At 39.4% G+C, this 19,101-nt stretch overlaps 1 protein-coding gene across 3 annotated transcripts; it reads left to right on the top strand.

Annotated features, from left to right (window-relative positions):
• The first annotated feature begins 818 nt into the window (after positions 1 to 818).
• On the top strand, positions 819 to 17,420 carry AP1AR (adaptor related protein complex 1 associated regulatory protein). 3 transcript variants are annotated; one of them, XM_053403752.1, is made up of 10 exons: positions 825 to 1,010; positions 5,853 to 5,901; positions 6,488 to 6,514; positions 6,973 to 6,998; positions 8,293 to 8,389; positions 9,016 to 9,114; positions 12,504 to 12,553; positions 13,142 to 13,215; positions 13,693 to 13,821; positions 14,791 to 17,420. In XM_053403752.1, the coding sequence occupies exons 1-10, from the start codon at positions 931 to 933 to the stop codon at positions 15,054 to 15,056; spliced, it is 897 nt and encodes a 298-aa protein (XP_053259727.1). In that variant the 5' UTR covers positions 825 to 930; the 3' UTR covers positions 15,057 to 17,420. The 3 variants fall into 3 exon arrangements, with proteins under 3 accessions (XP_053259729.1, XP_053259727.1, XP_053259728.1); XM_053403753.1 differs by lacking the exon at positions 825 to 1,010 and adding an exon at positions 1,160 to 1,324; XM_053403754.1 differs by lacking the exon at positions 9,016 to 9,114 and having other exon boundaries at positions 819 to 1,010.
• Positions 17,421 to 19,101: the final 1,681 nt, after the last annotated feature.

The raw sequence follows: 19,101 nt of genomic DNA, 5'->3' as shown, positions 1-19,101 counted from the left end.
TCCACGGCTAAAAGCTGAAAGAAGGGCAGCTAGGGAATCGAGAGGCGCCTAACTACTGTAAAGGTAAAGCCAGCTTTGGACCTAACTTTGCAAACAGCAGCCTACTGGACCTCTGAGGCTATTAGCTAATGCACAATTCAACACGGGCTAGAGAAACCACCATCGCCATCATCACCATTACCGCATCCAGAATAGGGTTGCCAAATTGGGGTGGGGGTGCTGAATGCATAAAAACACTGGGCTGACCACTGTCCCTCCCTGGAAATATATTCGGGACCTGACTGAGCCAACTTCTAGGCACGGCTGTGAAGAGCAGCCGCTTTGCTCAAACGTTTCCCGGAGCCGCTATCCTCGCTGAGCTCATTGCCACGGTAACATTCTCACCCGACTCGCATTAGTCACTATTCCTCCCACCTTTCACTTTGCGGGCGGCTCGGCGCGTAAAAGCGCACGGAGAGACAGCCGAGTCAGAAGGCACACCCCCCCATCTGCGCATGCTCTCATCTGCCTCCTCGCTCCCGGTCATGAATGAGGAGGGCGGGGCCTGAGAGGGGCCAGGGGGCGGGGCCCGAAGCTGCCTGCGACGGCCGACCTGGCAGGCACAGCGTGTGAGGCGGCCGGCGAAGGCGGGCGGAGCAGAGCGGAGTCTCCGAGGGGGAGGGGGCGCTTTCCGTTTTTAATTTGTGGTCGCGCGACAGTGTGGCTTGTGGGTGTTTCTCCACATAACGCATAAACAAAAGAGAGGGGGGGTCCCGTCGCCGTGCCGTTTCTTTACCTAGCTCGCGGCGGCCGTTGGGCGGTGGCGGCGCCGCTGCCGTTGCCGAGGGACCGCCGTCATAGTCGGTTGGCGCTGCCGCGGCGGTTGGTGACTTAACGGACGCTGGTGGCCCTCGCGCGCGTGCGCACACGCGCTCACCCCCTCAGCATGCCATGGGGAACAGCTGGGCGGCGCAGTGGTGCTGCTGGCTCTTCCCGAGGCGGGAAGCGGGACGGATCCAGCGAGGAGGAGGGTAAGCACGGGACGTGGAAGAGGAGGCGGGACGGGCAGGGCTGGCTGGCTGGCTGTGACTCCACCTTTTCGAGGTGTGGTGGGGGGGTTTAGGTAGTGCCCAGGTGGGACTGTAGGGCGAGTTGCCTCGCGGTTCAGCGGCGGAGTCTCGCGTCCCTTCGGGCTGACACTGCCAAGATGTGACAGCTGCCTCAGGTGTTAATGGAGGGAGCGGGAATGCGAGTCTAGCGACGGCCATCACTCCACATTGCTGAATGGAGCCTCCATGTTCAGAGGCAGGGTATCTCTGAATGTTGCGGGGGAAGCAACAGCGGGGTGAGGGCTCTTTAGTTTGTGCGGCTCCCCCCCCCCCGGAAGCATTTGATCGGCCTCTGTGAGGAAACAGGATGCTCGCGAGATGGACCTTCGGTGTGATCCAGCAGGCCTCTCGTGCTCTCCTGCCTAAAAGCCTATAATGCGAGATTATAGCAACAGGAATCTGTCGCAAAAGTTATAGGTGCCGTTTTTGCAGCTTCACACAGTTCTTGGGTGGAATGGTAGTGGGGAGTCGGCTGTGTGGCTGTTTTTCAAAAGTATATGGTTAGTCACGGGGAAACGCAGCGCCAGAATAGATTCACCTCCAGGCTGATGGGCTGTTTACCCCTCCCCCATAGGAAGGGTTCAATAAAGAATGAAATGTCAGCGTTTCCTGATTGCTTCTGCTGTCACTCAAGGTTCTCTAGTATTTATCCATAGCTGAAAGAACATCATTTGGGGGAAGAGAAGCAGATCAGTTCTCCTGACAAGAGTATAGGTTATACTTGTATAGATAGATATATTCTCCGTATGTCAACAGAAAAAAATGCAAGAAGAATTCAGAGTCTGCTGGCCCTTAGCTTGGCAATTACAATCTCAAATGGAGGACGAGTGCAACTTTACACGGATAGCCCACCCCCACACTGACAACTTGTAGCAGTAAACAAAAGAAAAGCAGAATAACTTTTCATCTTAATGTATTGTAAATGCTATAAAATGGTGTTGATTGCGGTTCAAAGCTGTGATACTACTAATCCAGAAGAAAGTAGCAGTAAGGAGGAGGTATAAAACAATTCTGGGAAGGATAGGAATTTCTATGCTTCAGTTTATCACTTGTTTAGTTATATTTATATTTTCTTTTTTCCTCCAAAGGCTTCAAGGTGGCATATATGTTTCTCCCTTTCCCCCACATTTTATTTTCACAATCCTGTGAGGTAGGTTATGCTGAGAAATAGTGACTGGTGCAAAGCCCCCCAGTGAGCTTGATCACATGGAGTTTGATCTTATGCAGATTTACTCAGGCCCCTGTGAGTTCAGTGGATCCCACTCTCCAGCTGATCGGCACAGGATTGCAGGATAAATGTAAAAAGTGTGCAAAGGGCTGTATGCCCTGTTCTTGCACAAGGGCAGAGAAAAATTAAATATCTGTTTTTTGTGGTAGGTTTCTTTGAATTCCTTCTGTAAAAGGCAAGGAGGATAAATAAAGGACAATTAGTTTTCCAAAATGTAGTAAAAAATGGAGCAATAGAAAAGTTGATACTACTTATATCTTTGAGTAGACATCTATAGGATTGCAGTGCGAAGCAAATCTGGATATTGGCTTCATCTAAGACAAATCTTATCCGAGCCAGACAGAATGGGAGGGGTGAGGGGGGTTGTAGTCCAGCAACAACTAAAAGTGCATAAGTTTTCCATCCCTGATTAAGGGTTGCTGTTGACTTGCCTACTGGCTTAGGTTCCCTTAAAAAAACGATTTGACTGATGTTCACATGAATTTGATTGAAACAATAACTAAGAAGGAAAGAGATGGTTAAAGCTGAGAAACATTTGTTTCAGCATAGATTGAAGCTCTATTTTGTGGTCCTGTGAGTACAGTATAAGCTTTCATCCCTTATGTTTGCCTTTACTGCAGACACTGACATTCAAACAGGCAGCAATTATGCTTTAGTGTACTAGATGCTACTTCAAGAAGGGGATATGACATTAAAGAATTCACAGAAACTAAATGTTCTAGTTAATCTTCTAGAAAATAATGTTGACAATGATAAGGTGTGATGTCAGGAATTGCAATAGTTTGCCTTGTTCTATCAACCCACCTTCCTCTGAAATTAAAATAGACATAAAATCTGTAATATTTTAATACAACAAACTGTCAGTTGCTCAAAGGGATTTGGAATGATCTCACCAATTTACACTTCCTAGATTTGTTGGGTGTCTTGAGTATTATGCCCAAATTTTCCCCTTAGCTTATTTAATATTCTCTGCATAGTTTGCATTTGTGTAGGCATATGGATGAGTAAGAGACAATGTCAATAGCAGGCTACTTAGTTGCTCAGACAACAAGATGTCCATGTTTCCCCCCAGGTCTGCCAATTACAACAAAGGTGCATAAAGTACAGCATTTTTGAGAGCAAAATCCTAACTTCTTGAGACAACAGCAAGGCTTACTGGAGCAGCAGAGCACTGCCACATCCAGAGAACTGCCTGCCTTGGCAAACATGTAGGGGCAGGAAAAGTATGCATCTTTGCTGGGCCAGGTCAAGGCTGACGGACCCAAACTGGCTACTTGGCACAACTTGCTGTCAATTGTACTAGTTTAGGATCTTTGGCTTAGGATCTTGTACTGGCTTAGGATCTAGCGCCGGCTCAGGGCCTCTTGAGCGAGATGAGCACACAACCCTAGAGTCGGACTGGCCCATATGGGCAGGGGTACCTTTACCTTTAGGATCTAGTGGATCCTTGGCCAACTCTGCTCCTAAAACACCCATGGGGGGCGTGTTATGCTGGCAGAAACTTCCACCTATGCTTTCAGTAGAAGTGGAGAGCTTTATCATAGCAGAGACTTCTTGCTGGCAAAGCCTGGCAAGGCAAACACCTTCAGCCCATCAAAAACCCATCCATAGCAGTAGATCATGGATTTGGATTGCTTTGTCCACAGCTCTAAAAGCAGTAAAGGAGAAAAGTGTTTTTACCCTTACTGCCAGCAGCCAAAGCCTTACTGAAAATTTATAGTGGGCCAGAGAACTGCAGCTAATCTGCATCAGTGTACTTTTCATATAACATCTATGTCTGCAGCTTACTAAACTGCAGGTGGTAGATATTCTGCAATGTTCTTAATTACCCTGAATTATTATTATTATTATTATTAGTTTAAAGGTGGGTTAACCCTTAAGACCTTGGAAAACTTGAAATATGAAACAGTCTGAACATTTTAAAAAGCAAAAAAAATGCCTTTTTAAAAATCCACCCGTTTCTTGTTAGTGCTTTGGGCCACACATTTTGTGAACCCCTGTTCTCCCACCCTATACTGTATACTGTTCTGTAATCTTTCGATAAAGGGTTGTATATGTATTTAATAAATAATAATACATAGCTGTCAACTTTTCCCTTTTCTTGCGAGGAATCCTATTTGGAATAAGGAAATTTCCCTTAAAAAAAGGGAAACGTTGACAGCTATGATAATAACATGCAGTTCATTAATTAGTAGGTATATTTGGATTGAGTGAAACAATTAGTCTATACAGAATACACCTTACATACATTTCCATGTGCTTGTTCTGAATATCTCCTGAATTTTTTTATAAACCTAATGTAAATTATCCAAGCATCACAGGGTTCACCAAAAAATGTTTTTTAAAATATAATCTCTGTTTATTCATGTAGAAAGTGGTTTAATTCCAGTGGTTCTAGAAATTCTGTTTAAATTGTTTGTTGTTCAAGTTTCGTTGTCTGTGTGCTGCAGGCATAATTAGAAAGTGGGTCAGATCTAGTTTCTGTGCTCTCATTGTTAACTTCCACTTTATTCCTAGAGGGATCACAACATCATTCTTATAATGCTTCTGGGAATATATATATAATTAGAGCTCTGGGCTTACTGTTATTGTCCTACCTGGAGAGTGCCTAAGACCACCACATACAGAAAGCAATATGTTTTATTATAGTTATTTTTTATTTTAAAAGGGTTAAATTTGTACATATTCTTAGCATCCAGAACATTATTGTAAAGCTTATTTATATAGTTATTGCAGAAGAGACTGCAATCCTGGGGAGGCTCCTGCTGGAGGAAGGGGAAGAAGTATATTTTCCACCACCTACTGTACACATGGGTCCCCCAACCCTCCAGAACAGCCTTTCAGAGAGCTGCACATGGAAGGAATAGTTGGGGGAAATTATCTCTCTCCCCCTGATGCTCCAGTTATAGTGGAACTCCATGCATGGTTTGTCATTCCGCAGTATCTGATAGTACTCTGCCTAAAGTGATAAGTGAATATATCATCAGCATAATATTGATTAATCCTTTTGAAAATACACAAGCATAATAGGTGCCCATACTGTTGTTGATAACAAGGCCGTGCTTACATTGCCCATGCCATACTGTAAATCTAATTGGTTTATACACTTACACCAGTCCCTTTTATAGGGTATATGCTGCATTTCTCATGCACTGGATAATATGAAAATCAGACCTTTTTTCTTTCAAATGGAGGGCATTCCAATAAAAATGTCTATTTAATATAACATTTGAACCACATGATGTGTGCTTTAATATCCCTCCAAATATTTCATTTCAAATGCTTGTTGTGTGAGGACAAAAAAATATTATGGAATATTTGTTTTAATTTTATTGACTAATACAAGAAAAAGTAAACATTCTAAATTAGATCACTCATCAGAAAAATGTTTCTAGGAAACCCACATTGCTACACACAGCTCTTAAAAGATACAGAACTGTAGTGTTGAAAGTTTCTGAGAACAGAGAAAACTATTCTAAGAAGTCTTCAGTTATAATACTAATTAATGTTGTGGTAAATGTTGGTTTATTTTCTAGATCAAAGTACTTCAGGACCTGTGCCACAGGAGAACACTTCACTATAGAGGTGAGTAAAGGCTTTCAATTCCAAAACTTACTGCTGCTTTCATGTTGAACTAATAGGAGAAAAACAATCACATTTCCTAATTGAAATATTTGAAAGGAAATATCTTTAGATACAAGTATCGGATGCATTTTGTATCTAAACATATGGCATCTAGGAGTAGAAGAAATATCTGTGAAGGGTGGCAGTTGGATCCAGCGGACTTCTCTTTCCACAGGTGAAGAAGGATGTGGTTATTTTCCCTCTCTTCAAAATTGATGGGAGGGAAAATGGTAAAAGTTCATTGCACAGTGGGAAGCTTTCCTAACCTTTTGCCAGCCCAAGACCAGCAAGGCTTCGGAAGTGGCAGTTATTCCCTGTGCCTGCCCGACCTCCATAGAATTACTTTAATAGCATAAGAAATACAATAACAAAGTTGATGGGCATGTTTGTGTGATTTCTGTTTTTACCAAAACTTTGTAAGTGCCCACTGAGTTTGCATAGGTACTTAAATAAGATTAAGAACATACTGGATGATATATGTCTAAATATATGTTCATTTTTTGCTGTAATACTTGTTTAATTGAAATATTGTTCTATCTACTTACAGTTTGAGAATCTAGTGGAAAGCGATGAGGTAAGTAGCTTTCTGATAAAGAAAGGTCATTAGAACAATTTTATGTGTAAAGTGGATAATTGGCCTTCTAAAGCATGTTTGAACCAAGGGTAACCTAAAAGGCTGTAAATTGGGAAAACATGGAAAGAAACAGTTTTTTAAACAGCCTCTTTATATAATGAGTTGATAGTTACTTTGAAAACCATGTTCCCTAAGACTGTCTCTGAGCAGGGCTATATACAAACAAGCACAGCTCTTATGTTACCAATATGTTATAGATGGAGTTACAGATCATTGAATCAAAATGTATAAAGACAGGATTTTTTATCACAGATGGATCCATATATTTAATTTCTAATTTTTAAAAGGATGGTGGGGTTGCTTGTTAAAACAAATCTATCAGTACTGTTTCAAAGATAGCATGATAATACAATTGTTATTGCCTTTAATATTGGGTATCTCTTGATAATTTTTAATAGGGTGAGAGTCCAGGAAGCAACCAGAGGTGGGTATTTATAACATATTTTCTCTCTCTCCCACCCACTATTATTTTCACCTTGTTTCATCATTCTGATCATCTACTTTTCCTATTAGCAGGGTGATTTTGCCTGAAATATTAGGTTCTTTATCAGAGTGCCTTTTGGCCTTTTGAGTGGACAGATTGGTGGGTGGGTAATTTTCCATATCTAAAAATGCATTGTTTCTTAAAATTATAAATAGTAACATATTGAATAGGTATAATATCAGCTAAATTAGGCTGTTTCAGTTTCAAATTTTTTTAATCACTGCCCCTAAGAACCATGCATCTATATAAAGTAAATACAAATGTTTGTCTCTTTTTGGGTGTGCTAAAATGTGTATGTTAGCAGTGTATAATGCCTTTACTATGACTTAAAATAGCTACACATATTCCAATAAAATAAATTCCAAGCAAAGTTTTTAATTTGTCTTTGTTTGCAAGAGTGGTCTATCCTTAAAATCCAAATCAGTGTCTTTTTGATGTCTTCTTAAAAAAAATGGGATAAGTCACTTGTAGTCCCAATTTCTCTAGTCTGATCAATTATCAATATATTAATATCTATTTTCTAATATGTATTAGCTTAATCATGAAGTCCAGAGGGTGGCAATATGACAACAGGCCCTTTCTGCAGTGGCTTCCCATTTGTGGAATGCTCTCCCCAGGGCATAGCTGTCAACTTTTCCCTTTTCTTTCAAGGAATCCTATTCGGAATAAGGGAATTTCCCTTTAAAAAGGGGGGAAAGTTGACAGCTATGCCCCAGGGAGGTATATATTTAGGTGCCAGGCAAAAACATTCCTTTTCAACCAGGCCTTTGGCTGATTAATATTCTACAGCCTTTTAAATGTGTTTGTGGGAGGAGGGAGGCTATTGGTTTGTTGTTTTTGTTTTAGCTATTTATATGTGCTTTCACCCTGTATTTTTATCTTGTGAGATCTTGTGATGAAGGGCAGTATATAAAGCTAATAAATTATATAAATTCTAAAATCGCCGTAATTTATCATTTATATTTTGTGAAGTAAGAATTGTTACTGTAATGTATAAAATTTAATGTATCCCTTTTCACAATGTAAATAAAAATATGCAGACAAAAAGGAAAATAAATAACGTACTGTATGTTTTATAAATATTGGAATATTTTAGTTAATCATGTAGGACAGCAGAAACATCTAGCGAAGGATAGATCTGGCCTTTGGAGACAGTCTCCATGACAGCTTGCTGAGGAAGCTGGTGGAGCAGAGTGCCAAGTGGGCAGCCTCTTTCTTCTTCCTTTTTCTCCAGACCTTTGACTGAAGAAGAAATTGCTGATCTAAGGGGAAGGCACTACAATTCCATTGCTGAAAAACAAAGAACATTAGATGATAGACTTCTGTCAGAGGTAGGCATAGTAACCATTCATGTATGCACAGTTGTCTATACCAATAACTGGCTGACAAAAGTGGAAGCTTAATATGGCGAATGGAGCAAGCTAGGTCTTAACAACACCGTTAACAGGATGTGACGGAAGAAAAAATAAAGCTGCAGTACAGTAGTTAGAGTTCTCTCTGTGGAAACAGAAAAGTGCTGTGGAGAACAAAGTTAGTAGAAAAGCTTCCACTTCTGGGTAGTTTTGAATGTTAAAAGGAAATGTTAACAGATCATGAACAAATTACTTGTACATCCTATTTTCGTACTTCCAATCTAGCGGGGCTCTTTGAATGATCATATGTAAATGTTGGGTTTAAATTATGTATATGTCTGACTTCTGTTTATGATCAGTGGAATACCTAGAGCTAAAATTGCTTTTAAAGAAGATTTTAATTTATCTAGTTAATATGCTTAATTCAAATAACAATTGATTTTGGAAGATAGTATGGAAATAGTTTCTTTTTTTAATCACACCAGTAAATTTTGTGTTTTGTATTTTTCATGAATAACTTTTCCTTTAAATTTAGTGCACTTATTTTCATAGGAAAGATAGCTAGGTTCTCTTTTGTTAATCCTTACTATTTTGTTCATATACAGTTAGCCAAACAAGAGGAGAAGTTAAGAATAGAAGAGGAGACTTTATATGCTGCGCAGCGTGAAGCAGCCAGGGCAGCAAAGCAGAGAAAGCTCTTGGAGGTGAGGGGAGAAGACCCCAAAATATATGTATCAGAGCCCCTGTTGTGTATCTTGCTCTTAGTTTCACATGCTATCTTAAACAGAACATTCCAAGTTTCTTTGTAGTAGTTTCTAATTCCTTTAATCTCTTGAGCAGAGTATCAAATTATTTATATAGGACATTAGTATACATATATTTAATATGTTTCTACTATTGAACCTGTAGTGGGTAGATAACAGTTGGCCAGTTACTTAAAACATTCTGAAGATACTAACTGCAGGCTAGTCAATCTTGCAGAAGATTGTAGGATCATTAATCCTTTCGTTATGTCAATTTTATGGAAGTAAGTGAAAATTTAAAATTATTCTGGATCATAACTGTCAGTATGAACTTACTGTGTCTGAGCACACTACAAACTGTAGATGGTGGTTGGAGAAAGCTTGGCAAAATCTAGGGTAGGCAAACTAAGACCTGGGGGCTGGATCCAGCCCAATTGCCTTCTAAATCCGGCCCATGGGCAGTCTGGGAATCAGCGTGTTTTTACATGAGTAGAATGTATCCTTTTATTTAAAATGCATCTCTGGGTTATTTGTGGGGCCTTCCTGGTGTTTTTACATGAGTAAAATGTGTGCTTTTATTTAAAATGCATCTCTGGGTTATTTGTGGGGCATAGGAATTTGTTTTTTTTTCCCCTTCAAAATATAGTAAGGCCCCCCACAAGGTCTGAGGGACAGTAGACTGGCCCCCAACTGAAAAAGTTTGCTGACCCCTTACTAGGATAAAGATCTTGTCCTGCAATACTAAGCTTGCTTTGAAAGGAAGTGAACCCATATGATAAATCGTTAGAGCAGGGATGAGTGCCTTTTTCTTTTTCTTTTGAGAGATGTATTCCTTTTGGGGGTAATCATTTGTGGCACATGTGCCAAATGTGTGTACGGGGTCGAAATCAGTTATGGTACAGGGACAGAGTAAAAGTGGGTGGCATCCTCTTTCTTTCTCTCTTTCCTCTCCTCCACTACCTAGCAGGGAGATCCCACTCTTGCCAGAGTTCTGAACTGATAACTTGCAGAGGGCTGAGGGTCACATGCAGGTCAAGGGCTGTAGGTTGCCCATCCTGGGTTAGAGCACCAGAGAGACTTGAGTTCATTTACTCAACCTTGAAAGTCACTCTCTCTTAGCGCAGCTTGCCTCACGGGGCAGTAGGTGGGGGAAGAGCCATGTATATCCCCCTAGTGTCCTTAGAGGAGGGTAGGATAATAACACATAAGTAGATATCAATGACGAGGATTCACATTGATAATTTTTAAATAACTTTTAAAATATATAACTTTACCACTTTCTCCTTTTGTGGGGTGGGGATGCTTTCAGGGTTTTAGTTCTCCTTTGTTTTGTATGCTTTTTACTCCATACCTAGCAGTCATCATTCTTCATAGAGAAGCATTATTGAAATTTTGTGCAAAGATGTTAATGATGGATTTCTGGAATGCATCAAAAGTCAATAATGTCCTGTAGTGGGAGGAGAGAGGAGTCATAGAGGGATGGTTCCTCCCACTCACTCCACTGGGCAGGGATCCCCTGCATAAAATGAACTTATGGCAATAAGTTGAACATTCTATTTAGTGTTCAGAAATATATTAACTATTAACAATGTTAACCGTGTTAAGTAAGGAGTGCATGTGCCTTCCCTTTCTCCTTGTACCTCCAGCTTAAGAGGGAGACGTCTTATTAAGTAACAGTGTCCCATAACATCAAGCTGGATATTTGTGGTTTAAGCTCTGCCTCCAGAATCACAATTTCCTAAATGAGACATTGCAGGAAACTGCTTTAACAAAAACACCTAAGTCTCCAACCAAGCCAGATAAACAAGGGCAAGATGGAGCATTCAAGTTTCTTGGTCATCAATATTTCAGCAAACCAGTTTGTTGGAGCAGCAGAGCTAAGTCTGAACAAGGCCATATATAATACTAAGTCTTTTAACTTCTTGCCGCATGATCTGTGTGAGGAAGTGGTTTCAATGCAATTAGGAACTCTAAAGCAAAGGTGAGTGGAATACCAGATCCTTGTGGTGTATAAAGGATTAGTATTTTGGAATAATAATAATAATAATAATTCCTCTGTATTTATGTTGCATCCCAGGATTTCTAGCAGCCACTGAAAAGGTTTTTGGACTGTGTAATTTAATAACCAACTGCATCCAAATGTAAGCACTTAATTAGGATTTCATAAAAGACCACAGAACATCTTAAGGACAGCTTTGTCAGGTCAGCCCAGTAGTTAAGACAACGACAAAAGCTTGGTCTACATGCTTTAAGAAAAAGTGTAGTTATTTTTATGGGAGGCAAAGTGTATTCTAGCATTTTATTTCTTCCAGCAATTGTGTCACACTTTTATTAAAATACGTTTTAAACAGCACACTGATGTTTCTGTCACTGGTGTTGGTTGCATCAGAAATGACATTGTTAAAAGCAGCCTCACGTACTGGACTGCTTCTAAATGTTATCCAACATCTGTATTTTAGCTGATGAAATGTCTTTGATTTCTTTTTTTCTACATTTGTTAAATTATGCATTTTATTTTATTTTATTATCCTTATGGTACTGTCCTTTCTAGAATGACTAGGAATGGATTTGCTGCAACAAACAAATCTGAGAAGGGCTGTAGCTTGATGGCAGAACATGTGCCATAGGCACTATCACTGTGGTTGCCCAGCTGGGAGACCTAAGGTGTCATGCACGTGACATCACATGGCGCACCAAGGCCTGATAGGGCCAGGTGTGCCATGTGACTCACACATGTGCCCTCCCAAATATGTGTGGAACCCATGTACTTAGCATATAGAAGGAACCAGATTCAATTCCTGACATCACTAGGCAGGTCTGGGTAGGGCTCATATCTGAAACATTGGAGAGATGCTGACAGTCCCTGTTGACAATACTCAACCAATGTTCTGACTCAATATAAGACAGCTTCCTGTGTGCCTAATTATTTATCCAGTCCTCCTTCATTCTTTAGCTGCTGCAAAATAGTCACAAGTGCTGATAAAAAGTTTAGAAGAACCAAGAACAGAATGAAATTTGTTTCTGTAAGTTAGGAAGCAGAATAAAATTGTGAGACATTTTCAACTTTATTGGAAGGTCATGGGATTTGCTCAGTCTGATACTTGAGCACCCTCTAGTTTGTTTATATTTTTATGGAAAGGCAATATAGAAATGTCATAGAGAAAAAAGCTTCATTCTGCTGTTAATGAGAAACAACCAGGCACTGTGCAGACAGGCATAATACTTGAGCATGTAAACTGTCCTGTTGAGTAGGTGTGTTCATACATCTGGCTTGGACTAGAGAGTTTAAGCTAAGCTGTATTCTTTTGAGTTTATTTCTTGAAACGCATGTTAATTTTTTTAAATTTCAGCAACAAAGACTGCAAAGAGCACAACTGGCAAGCAATGGAGACGGTTTAAGGTAAGATATTCAGTCACGAGCCTTTAATATTTAGCTTGCCAGGGAATTTGAAATCACTGTATAATTTTAATGCAGAAACAACTTCAATTTTGAATTCATTTGAAGCAGCAGGTGGATGTACCCTTGTTCCCTTTATAAATGTGTAGGTTGCAAATTCACAGAATGAAATGGGAAGAAATTGGCAAGGGTTATGGTTAGCAGTATTGAACTGAAACCACAAAATCTCTCATAAACCTGTAGCTTTTTAGAAATAGGATTGTGATTGGTAAGACTTTCATCCACACTCATAAACTTCTGGAAATCAATTTCCTGCAAGAAGGGCTCCGATCAATTTCCTGCAGGAAGGCCCCCTCCCCCATGCAACTTCTCACACAGTCTCAGTCCTCCAACCCTCAGAAGCAAGGGGGCTCCAGGGGAAGAAAAATAAGTTAAAATATTCTCACACATCCCATTCCTCTAGTAGGAGTATTATTACACTGGCTCCAACCCATCACATTCAAAATGTAGGAAACTATATGTTGGTGTTGTAAGCCAATCTTTGGTTCTGAACTTGGTCCTCCTTGATGTAACTTGTTTGTTCTTTCACAGCTCAGTGACAGAAGAGGACTTTGATTCCTACCTGAGGAATGTAAAACTACAATATGAAGCTTTTCGGAGCAGCAGTAAGTCTTTTTTGTGTGTGGATGTTCTTCAGCCACAGCTTTTATTGCTGCTATCAAGTAGCTCAAATATTGCAAAGGGTATTGAAAACCCTTACACATCTTTCATGTAGGTGCACACTATACATATGTCAATTACAGCAATTCAAAATTCACTTCCCTTTCTTAAAAAATTATTCAACGTCCTAGAGGAACATCTACTGATCTGCAATAAGAACCCATTGTTTTCATATGCAGGCTTTATTTTAAAGTGTCAAGACATTTTGGTATATATATATCCTAGGGTTACTGTTGTAGATGTCTTTATTAAAGAGAATGTTGCTTGGCATGTGTGCAATCAAATGCCACAATATATATTCTAGATAATGGTTGTGTGGCATTTTGCAGATTTTCATATTACTAAAGCTAAAAGCTGTTGGGCTTGTGTATTGTTTAATGGTGCTGGTATATTTGAAGTATAAATATGTGTTTTGCTCACAGGGCTGTCCTCAGATGCCACTGTTCTGACACCAAATACAGAGAGCAGTTGTGACTTGATGACAAAAACCAAATCGACAAGTGGGAATGATGACAGTAATTCCTTAGATTTAGAATGGGAAGATGAAGAAGGTATTTGTTCTGTTCTATATTGATTTTGCTGACCTAAGCATATAAATAATACCAAAGGTCTGTTTGAACATCTAAGCAAATAGATACTGTTGGGATATTTAAAAAACACAGAGTGGGGTGAAATCCCATTTCAGTATTCCTCTCAGAGTTGCATATCTTGCTTCCATAGTGTGGAAACTGGTAATTGGGGGATGAATATAACTTTTAAGTATTTGTTGGTTTGGTTAAGTGAAGTAGAATTGCCAGAATAAGTCAATGTTAACGTAAAAACCTGAATAAAACACAAATGCAGTCATATGAAATTAGTTACTCCCTGGTTTCCATTTATTCTTGCAATTCTGGTTACTTCTGTTGCAGGATGGGTTCTTTTTCGATTTAAACAGCAAATTTATGAGACCTTGACAGCCTTAACTACTTGCTTTTTTGCATTATGGAATTACTGTTTTTTACATTTATGTCAGATATAACTTTGCAAAACTAGCATAGTAATGTTTTTGCTATTGAATGAATTGATGGTTTTTGTTGTATTAGTAGTAGTAGTTGTAGTAGTAATCTGCTGCTGCTACTGCAATGTCTTTGAAGGGAAGTGCTAATGACCTGCTACTACTTCATTCTTTCCTATTCAGGTGCAATAATGTAGTGACTGTTTTTTCACTTCCACTGTGCCTAAACAGAAACTTTTGAGTTCTGCAAACTCAGAAGGCAGTGTGTTTTTCAAAGATGCCTGTGATTTATAGTTCACAGAAAAGCGTTGAAATGTTTTACAGGGGCTAATTAAGATTTAAAATACAGTATAGAGAAACAAGCTGGACATACCTTTAAGAAAGAGAGCCAGTTCACCTCATCAATCATATATTTCTTTGGCTGCTATTTAATTCAGGATGCATCTCTTGTTGAAAGTCAAATACATGGTTGTTCCCAAATATAGTATACTGCTTTTAAAACAGTTGTTGTTTTTTTTAATTGCAGGCATGAACAGAATGGTCCCATTGCGAGAACGCTCAAAAACTGAAGAAGACATTCTTCGAGCAGCACTAAAATTTAGCAGCAAGAAAACTGGAAGTAACCCAACTTCTGCATCTGATGATTCTAATGGTTTGGAATGGGAGAATGATTTTGTTAGTGCTGAAATGGATGATAATGGCAACTCTGAGTATGCTGGCTTTGTAAACCCCGTTTTAGAACTGTCTGCATCAGACCAAAAAAAATCTGATACTGACCAACAGGACAGATAATGAAATTGTGTGGCCCTTGGCTATCTGACCAAATGGTTGAAGTTGGGGAAAAACCTACAAATCTGTATTGTGCACAATCCTCCAATCATTGCTGCTGCACAGCCTCCTTTAAAATAAGGAAGTTGCACAGTGACAGTACTTGGTGAACTGAGCTCCAGATTTCCTATAGAAAAAGGAAACTATGTCAGTTAAAAGAATGAAGCGTATGGTTTGCTATCTGAATTCAGAATTTTAAGTGCAATTTTATCATCTACCTTTGAAATTCTTTGAAAATACTTGAGTGATTCTGTTGTGTCTATTGTTGGGTTTTAGTACACAATTGTCTGCACTAAATGACACATCGCAGCTTGATGTTTTAATCAACGATCTTGTTCTAGAGCTGTATTTCTAATTTCTTTGAATCTAGGATGAGCAACCTGTTTCAGCCTGAGGGCTATCTCTCATGGGAAACATTTCAGGGGCCACATGGCAGTAGTGGTTGAGCCAGAAGCAAAAATGGGCAGGGCTTAACATACCTTGTTCGGCAGTCTACATTCCAGCCATGCAAAAACCAGAATTTATTATGTGTGTGCTCAGACACACAGTCTGTCCATCCAGGTAAGCAAGAGGCATTATCACAGTTCAAGGATATATTGTTGCCAGGCAAAAGCACTGGAATAGGGCTGTTGAGAAATGTGGCCTTTGAGAGTCCCAAGAGCGAGATAGAGAAGTCTGAAGAGCCACATTTAGCTCACTTATGCATCCTTGCTTTAAGTATTGACATTGGCACAATAATTTATATAGGAAGTACTTAAAACCTTAATACTTGAATGTTAGAACAATTTTACAGGTATTACTTTTTTCTGTTCAACTTGTTCTGATAAGAAGAAATGAAATTTTACATGTGAAATTGATCTTCGACCCTTCCCTTTTATTTATTGACTTCATGAAACTGACTAGATCCCTCCCAAGCACAATGCCTCTCACACTTAAAAAGGTTTTTAAAAGTATCGTTTAAGACATTATTGTTCTTGTGCAGTAATGAGCTAGTGAATATTGTTAGAAAACTTTGAAAGAATCTCTGTTTTAAACACTGGAAATGAAAAGGCTGGTTTTTGGAAGTAAAACTTTAGATTCTACAGAACCAAAGGTTCAGTTTCCCTACCAACTTGAAATGCCAAAAGATGCATATATTTTTAAGTTGTGCACAAATAATTTTGTTTCACTGTTGCTAACTTAATGAACACTGATAGTAATATCGGAAACTCAAAAATAGTGTTCTTTTGATATGGAAGATGGAAAGCATGACTAATGTCTGTGGCTGTATTAATGCAAATTAGTATTCCAGTCCAAGCTTACCTGGTATGTGAAAGTTCCATTCATTTAACTAATTAAGATTAGTGACAAAAGCTGTAACTTAATCAAGTTTAATTATTGCTGGAAATATGTTGGAGGATGATGATGATGATATTGTCTAATATTTTATTTCTCTTAAAAATTGTCCTGTGGATTTTAATTCTAAACAGAAGATACTCAGTGCCAGTTAGAATGGTTCTGGCACCCATGACTGCACTGCAGAAAAGCCTCTATCTTCCTCTATCCTCTTTCCCCCCAGAAAAGAACACTGCTTTGAAATGGTACTTGCTCTTTAATAAACCACCACAGTACATGTCTACCATGTGGATTTTAGGTTCATGGAAAATCTGAATATTGCAGAGTTCAGCAGTACAGTCAATCAGAGAGCAAGAGTACTTGCTTTACATGATTTCTTAATACTTCCTTCTTCTTGTAGGGATTTCTGCTTGCTAGCTTCCTAAATGGAGAGGTTGCTTTTGCAGATATTTACAAGCAGCAGCCTCAAGGGCAAGGAAACACAAAGCAGCAGCACAGAAAATAATTGATCAACTTTAGTAGCAACTCTGTCTCCTGCTGAAGCTTTGCTACCAATGGCAGCACTCTTTGTTATGGCCATAAACGGAGGGGGAAATGACAGCATTTACTTTCCTTACTCTCAGAATCAATCTCGACATCTCTCTATTGCCCTATAAGAGGCCTTCATTACTATTATGTTATTATCAGTAATCTCTTTCTTTTGGCTCCTGCTCCTTTTACCTCTTCTTGCTCTCACTATCTTTGATTAATTTATAATACTTCATTAAAAGACTCCAAATATTTGCCTTTTATACATTTTATTCACTGCCCCAATAATATGGATGTAAAGTGGTCAGTGGCAATAAATAATTATCAAATGTTTATATAGTTATTTTAACCCATATAGTATGCCAGGATCACTATAGATTGGTTTGTCTCTCCCTGTGCCTTTTATGTTTAACAAAGATATTGGCCACGTGTACATATGACATTAAACAGCTTATCCTTTCTTAATGTATTGCATTTCGTAATTGGGAGCTTTGTTGCATAATATATTTTCATTTTAAGTGTTGCATTTTGCAATGCCTGTAATATGCTTTATTATAAGATTTCTACATTTCAGATGTATATTTTTGGTTTTGACATGCGCTACTGTCTCTTCCTGACTTTTTCATGTTATCACTCCTTAAAGTTTTAAATTTCTCAAGCTGTGAATAAATTTTTACACACTTCAGAACTAGCCTCATACGACCTGTTCAAACTGGTACCTGAAAGTGAAGTGAATTGAAATGCAAGAATTGCCTGCTCTGCTGAAAAATGAACACAGGCAAAAAGCTTGCTTTCTACCATAACTGGAGGGATGTGCCATTCCCAGAGGTCATGGGGTTAGGAGGCTTGCCTAGCTGATGGACAAGTTCCTTGCTTCTCCCAGTTCCCTGACAGGTCAGCAGAGCCACCCAATCAGTTGGTTTTAATACTGCAAGGGCAAAGGCACGCATTAGCACATGCAGCTGACTGGCACCTGCAAACCCTTATTTTGGCAGGAGTTGCATCATTACCTGCCTCATATCTCGCCTCATCAGGCATAGGGCTAGTGGGCATGGCTTGGGGAAAACAGACTTGCAGACCAAATGGGGACTCCTGCATGGTATATATGAGTTAGTGGCTTCCCCACCACTACCAGTGGGTTTGGGGTTGGTGGTGGAATTGGACTGGTAGAATTCTGAAGAGCAAAGGTGGGGCAAATTAATCTCTTCCTGCTATGGACTGTAGTGGGAGACTCCAATTTAGATGGCGATCAGCCTTATACTTCTGGAATTTGTCTTATCAATGGCTACTAATCACAATTATTTTATACTTCTTCCAGTATCAAGAGGCAGCTGTTGCCCTCTCTTGCTCCTGCACTTTCTATAGACTTCTGGTTGACAAAGTGGAAAATCGGATGCTGGACTACATGAGGCTTGGGTCTGATTCAGCAGGGTGGTTCTTTGGAACTTTCACATCAGTTCTCCACCTCTGAAGAAACAGAACCTGGTAAAATAACTTGATAGAATTCAGTCTAAAATTCAAAAACTTTGCACTTAGCTGTCTTATTACATAGCTAAAGGCTTACTGTCCCTCATTTCAATCTTTGTTCTGTTACTACTGAAAAGACTTGTGGCTTTGCTATCTATCACATATTGGCCCCAATGCCCTTGTCACGTTATGTCGGTATATTTAGCTCAAAGACACCACCCCTTGCCTTCCTGATATTCTTAAGCATACAGTGACCCATTGTGAAAACCTGTGATCACATTAACACCATACTGTATATTTAAAACACGCTTGCAGCACTTTAACAGTCATGGTTCCCCTTCCTAAAATAATTGTAAGGACCAGTTTGTCAAGGGTGCTGGGAATTGTAGCTCTGTGGGAGATCTAACTACAGAATTGACACTTTTACATAGCCACATAATACCTGTTCAATATTTGTAAGAAACTGATCCTTGTGGCAGACCCTAACTTTGGAAATCCCTACCTGCTGACATCAGACAGGCACCTTTATTTCCCCCAGCACCCACTAAAAACATTTTTGTTTACACAAGCCTACCCAGATTTGTGGGATGTTGATGTGTCTTTAGTTTATTGATGATTTTAAAATTCTGGATGTTTTAAATATTTGTTTTTAACTGTTTTTACCTACAATTTTATTGTC

This window comes from Podarcis raffonei, chromosome 9, assembly GCF_027172205.1.
Source record: "Podarcis raffonei isolate rPodRaf1 chromosome 9, rPodRaf1.pri, whole genome shotgun sequence".
Classification (NCBI taxonomy): domain Eukaryota; kingdom Metazoa; phylum Chordata; class Lepidosauria; order Squamata; family Lacertidae; genus Podarcis; species Podarcis raffonei.
This window is presented reverse-complemented; position numbering and strand designations above follow the sequence as displayed.

Bases quoted from the DNA above. Each gene is read 5' to 3' on its own strand.
- AP1AR (XM_053403752.1), top strand. From the start codon at position 931: ATGGGGAACAGCTGGGCGGCGCAGTGGTGCTGCTGGCTCTTCCCGAGG. The intron at 6,515-6,972 runs GTAAGTAGCTTT...AATTTTTAATAG, and splicing joins ATCTAGTGGAAAGCGATGAG to GGTGAGAGTCCAGGAAGCAA. The intron at 9,115-12,503 runs GTGAGGGGAGAA...TTTAAATTTCAG, and splicing joins AGCAGAGAAAGCTCTTGGAG to CAACAAAGACTGCAAAGAGC.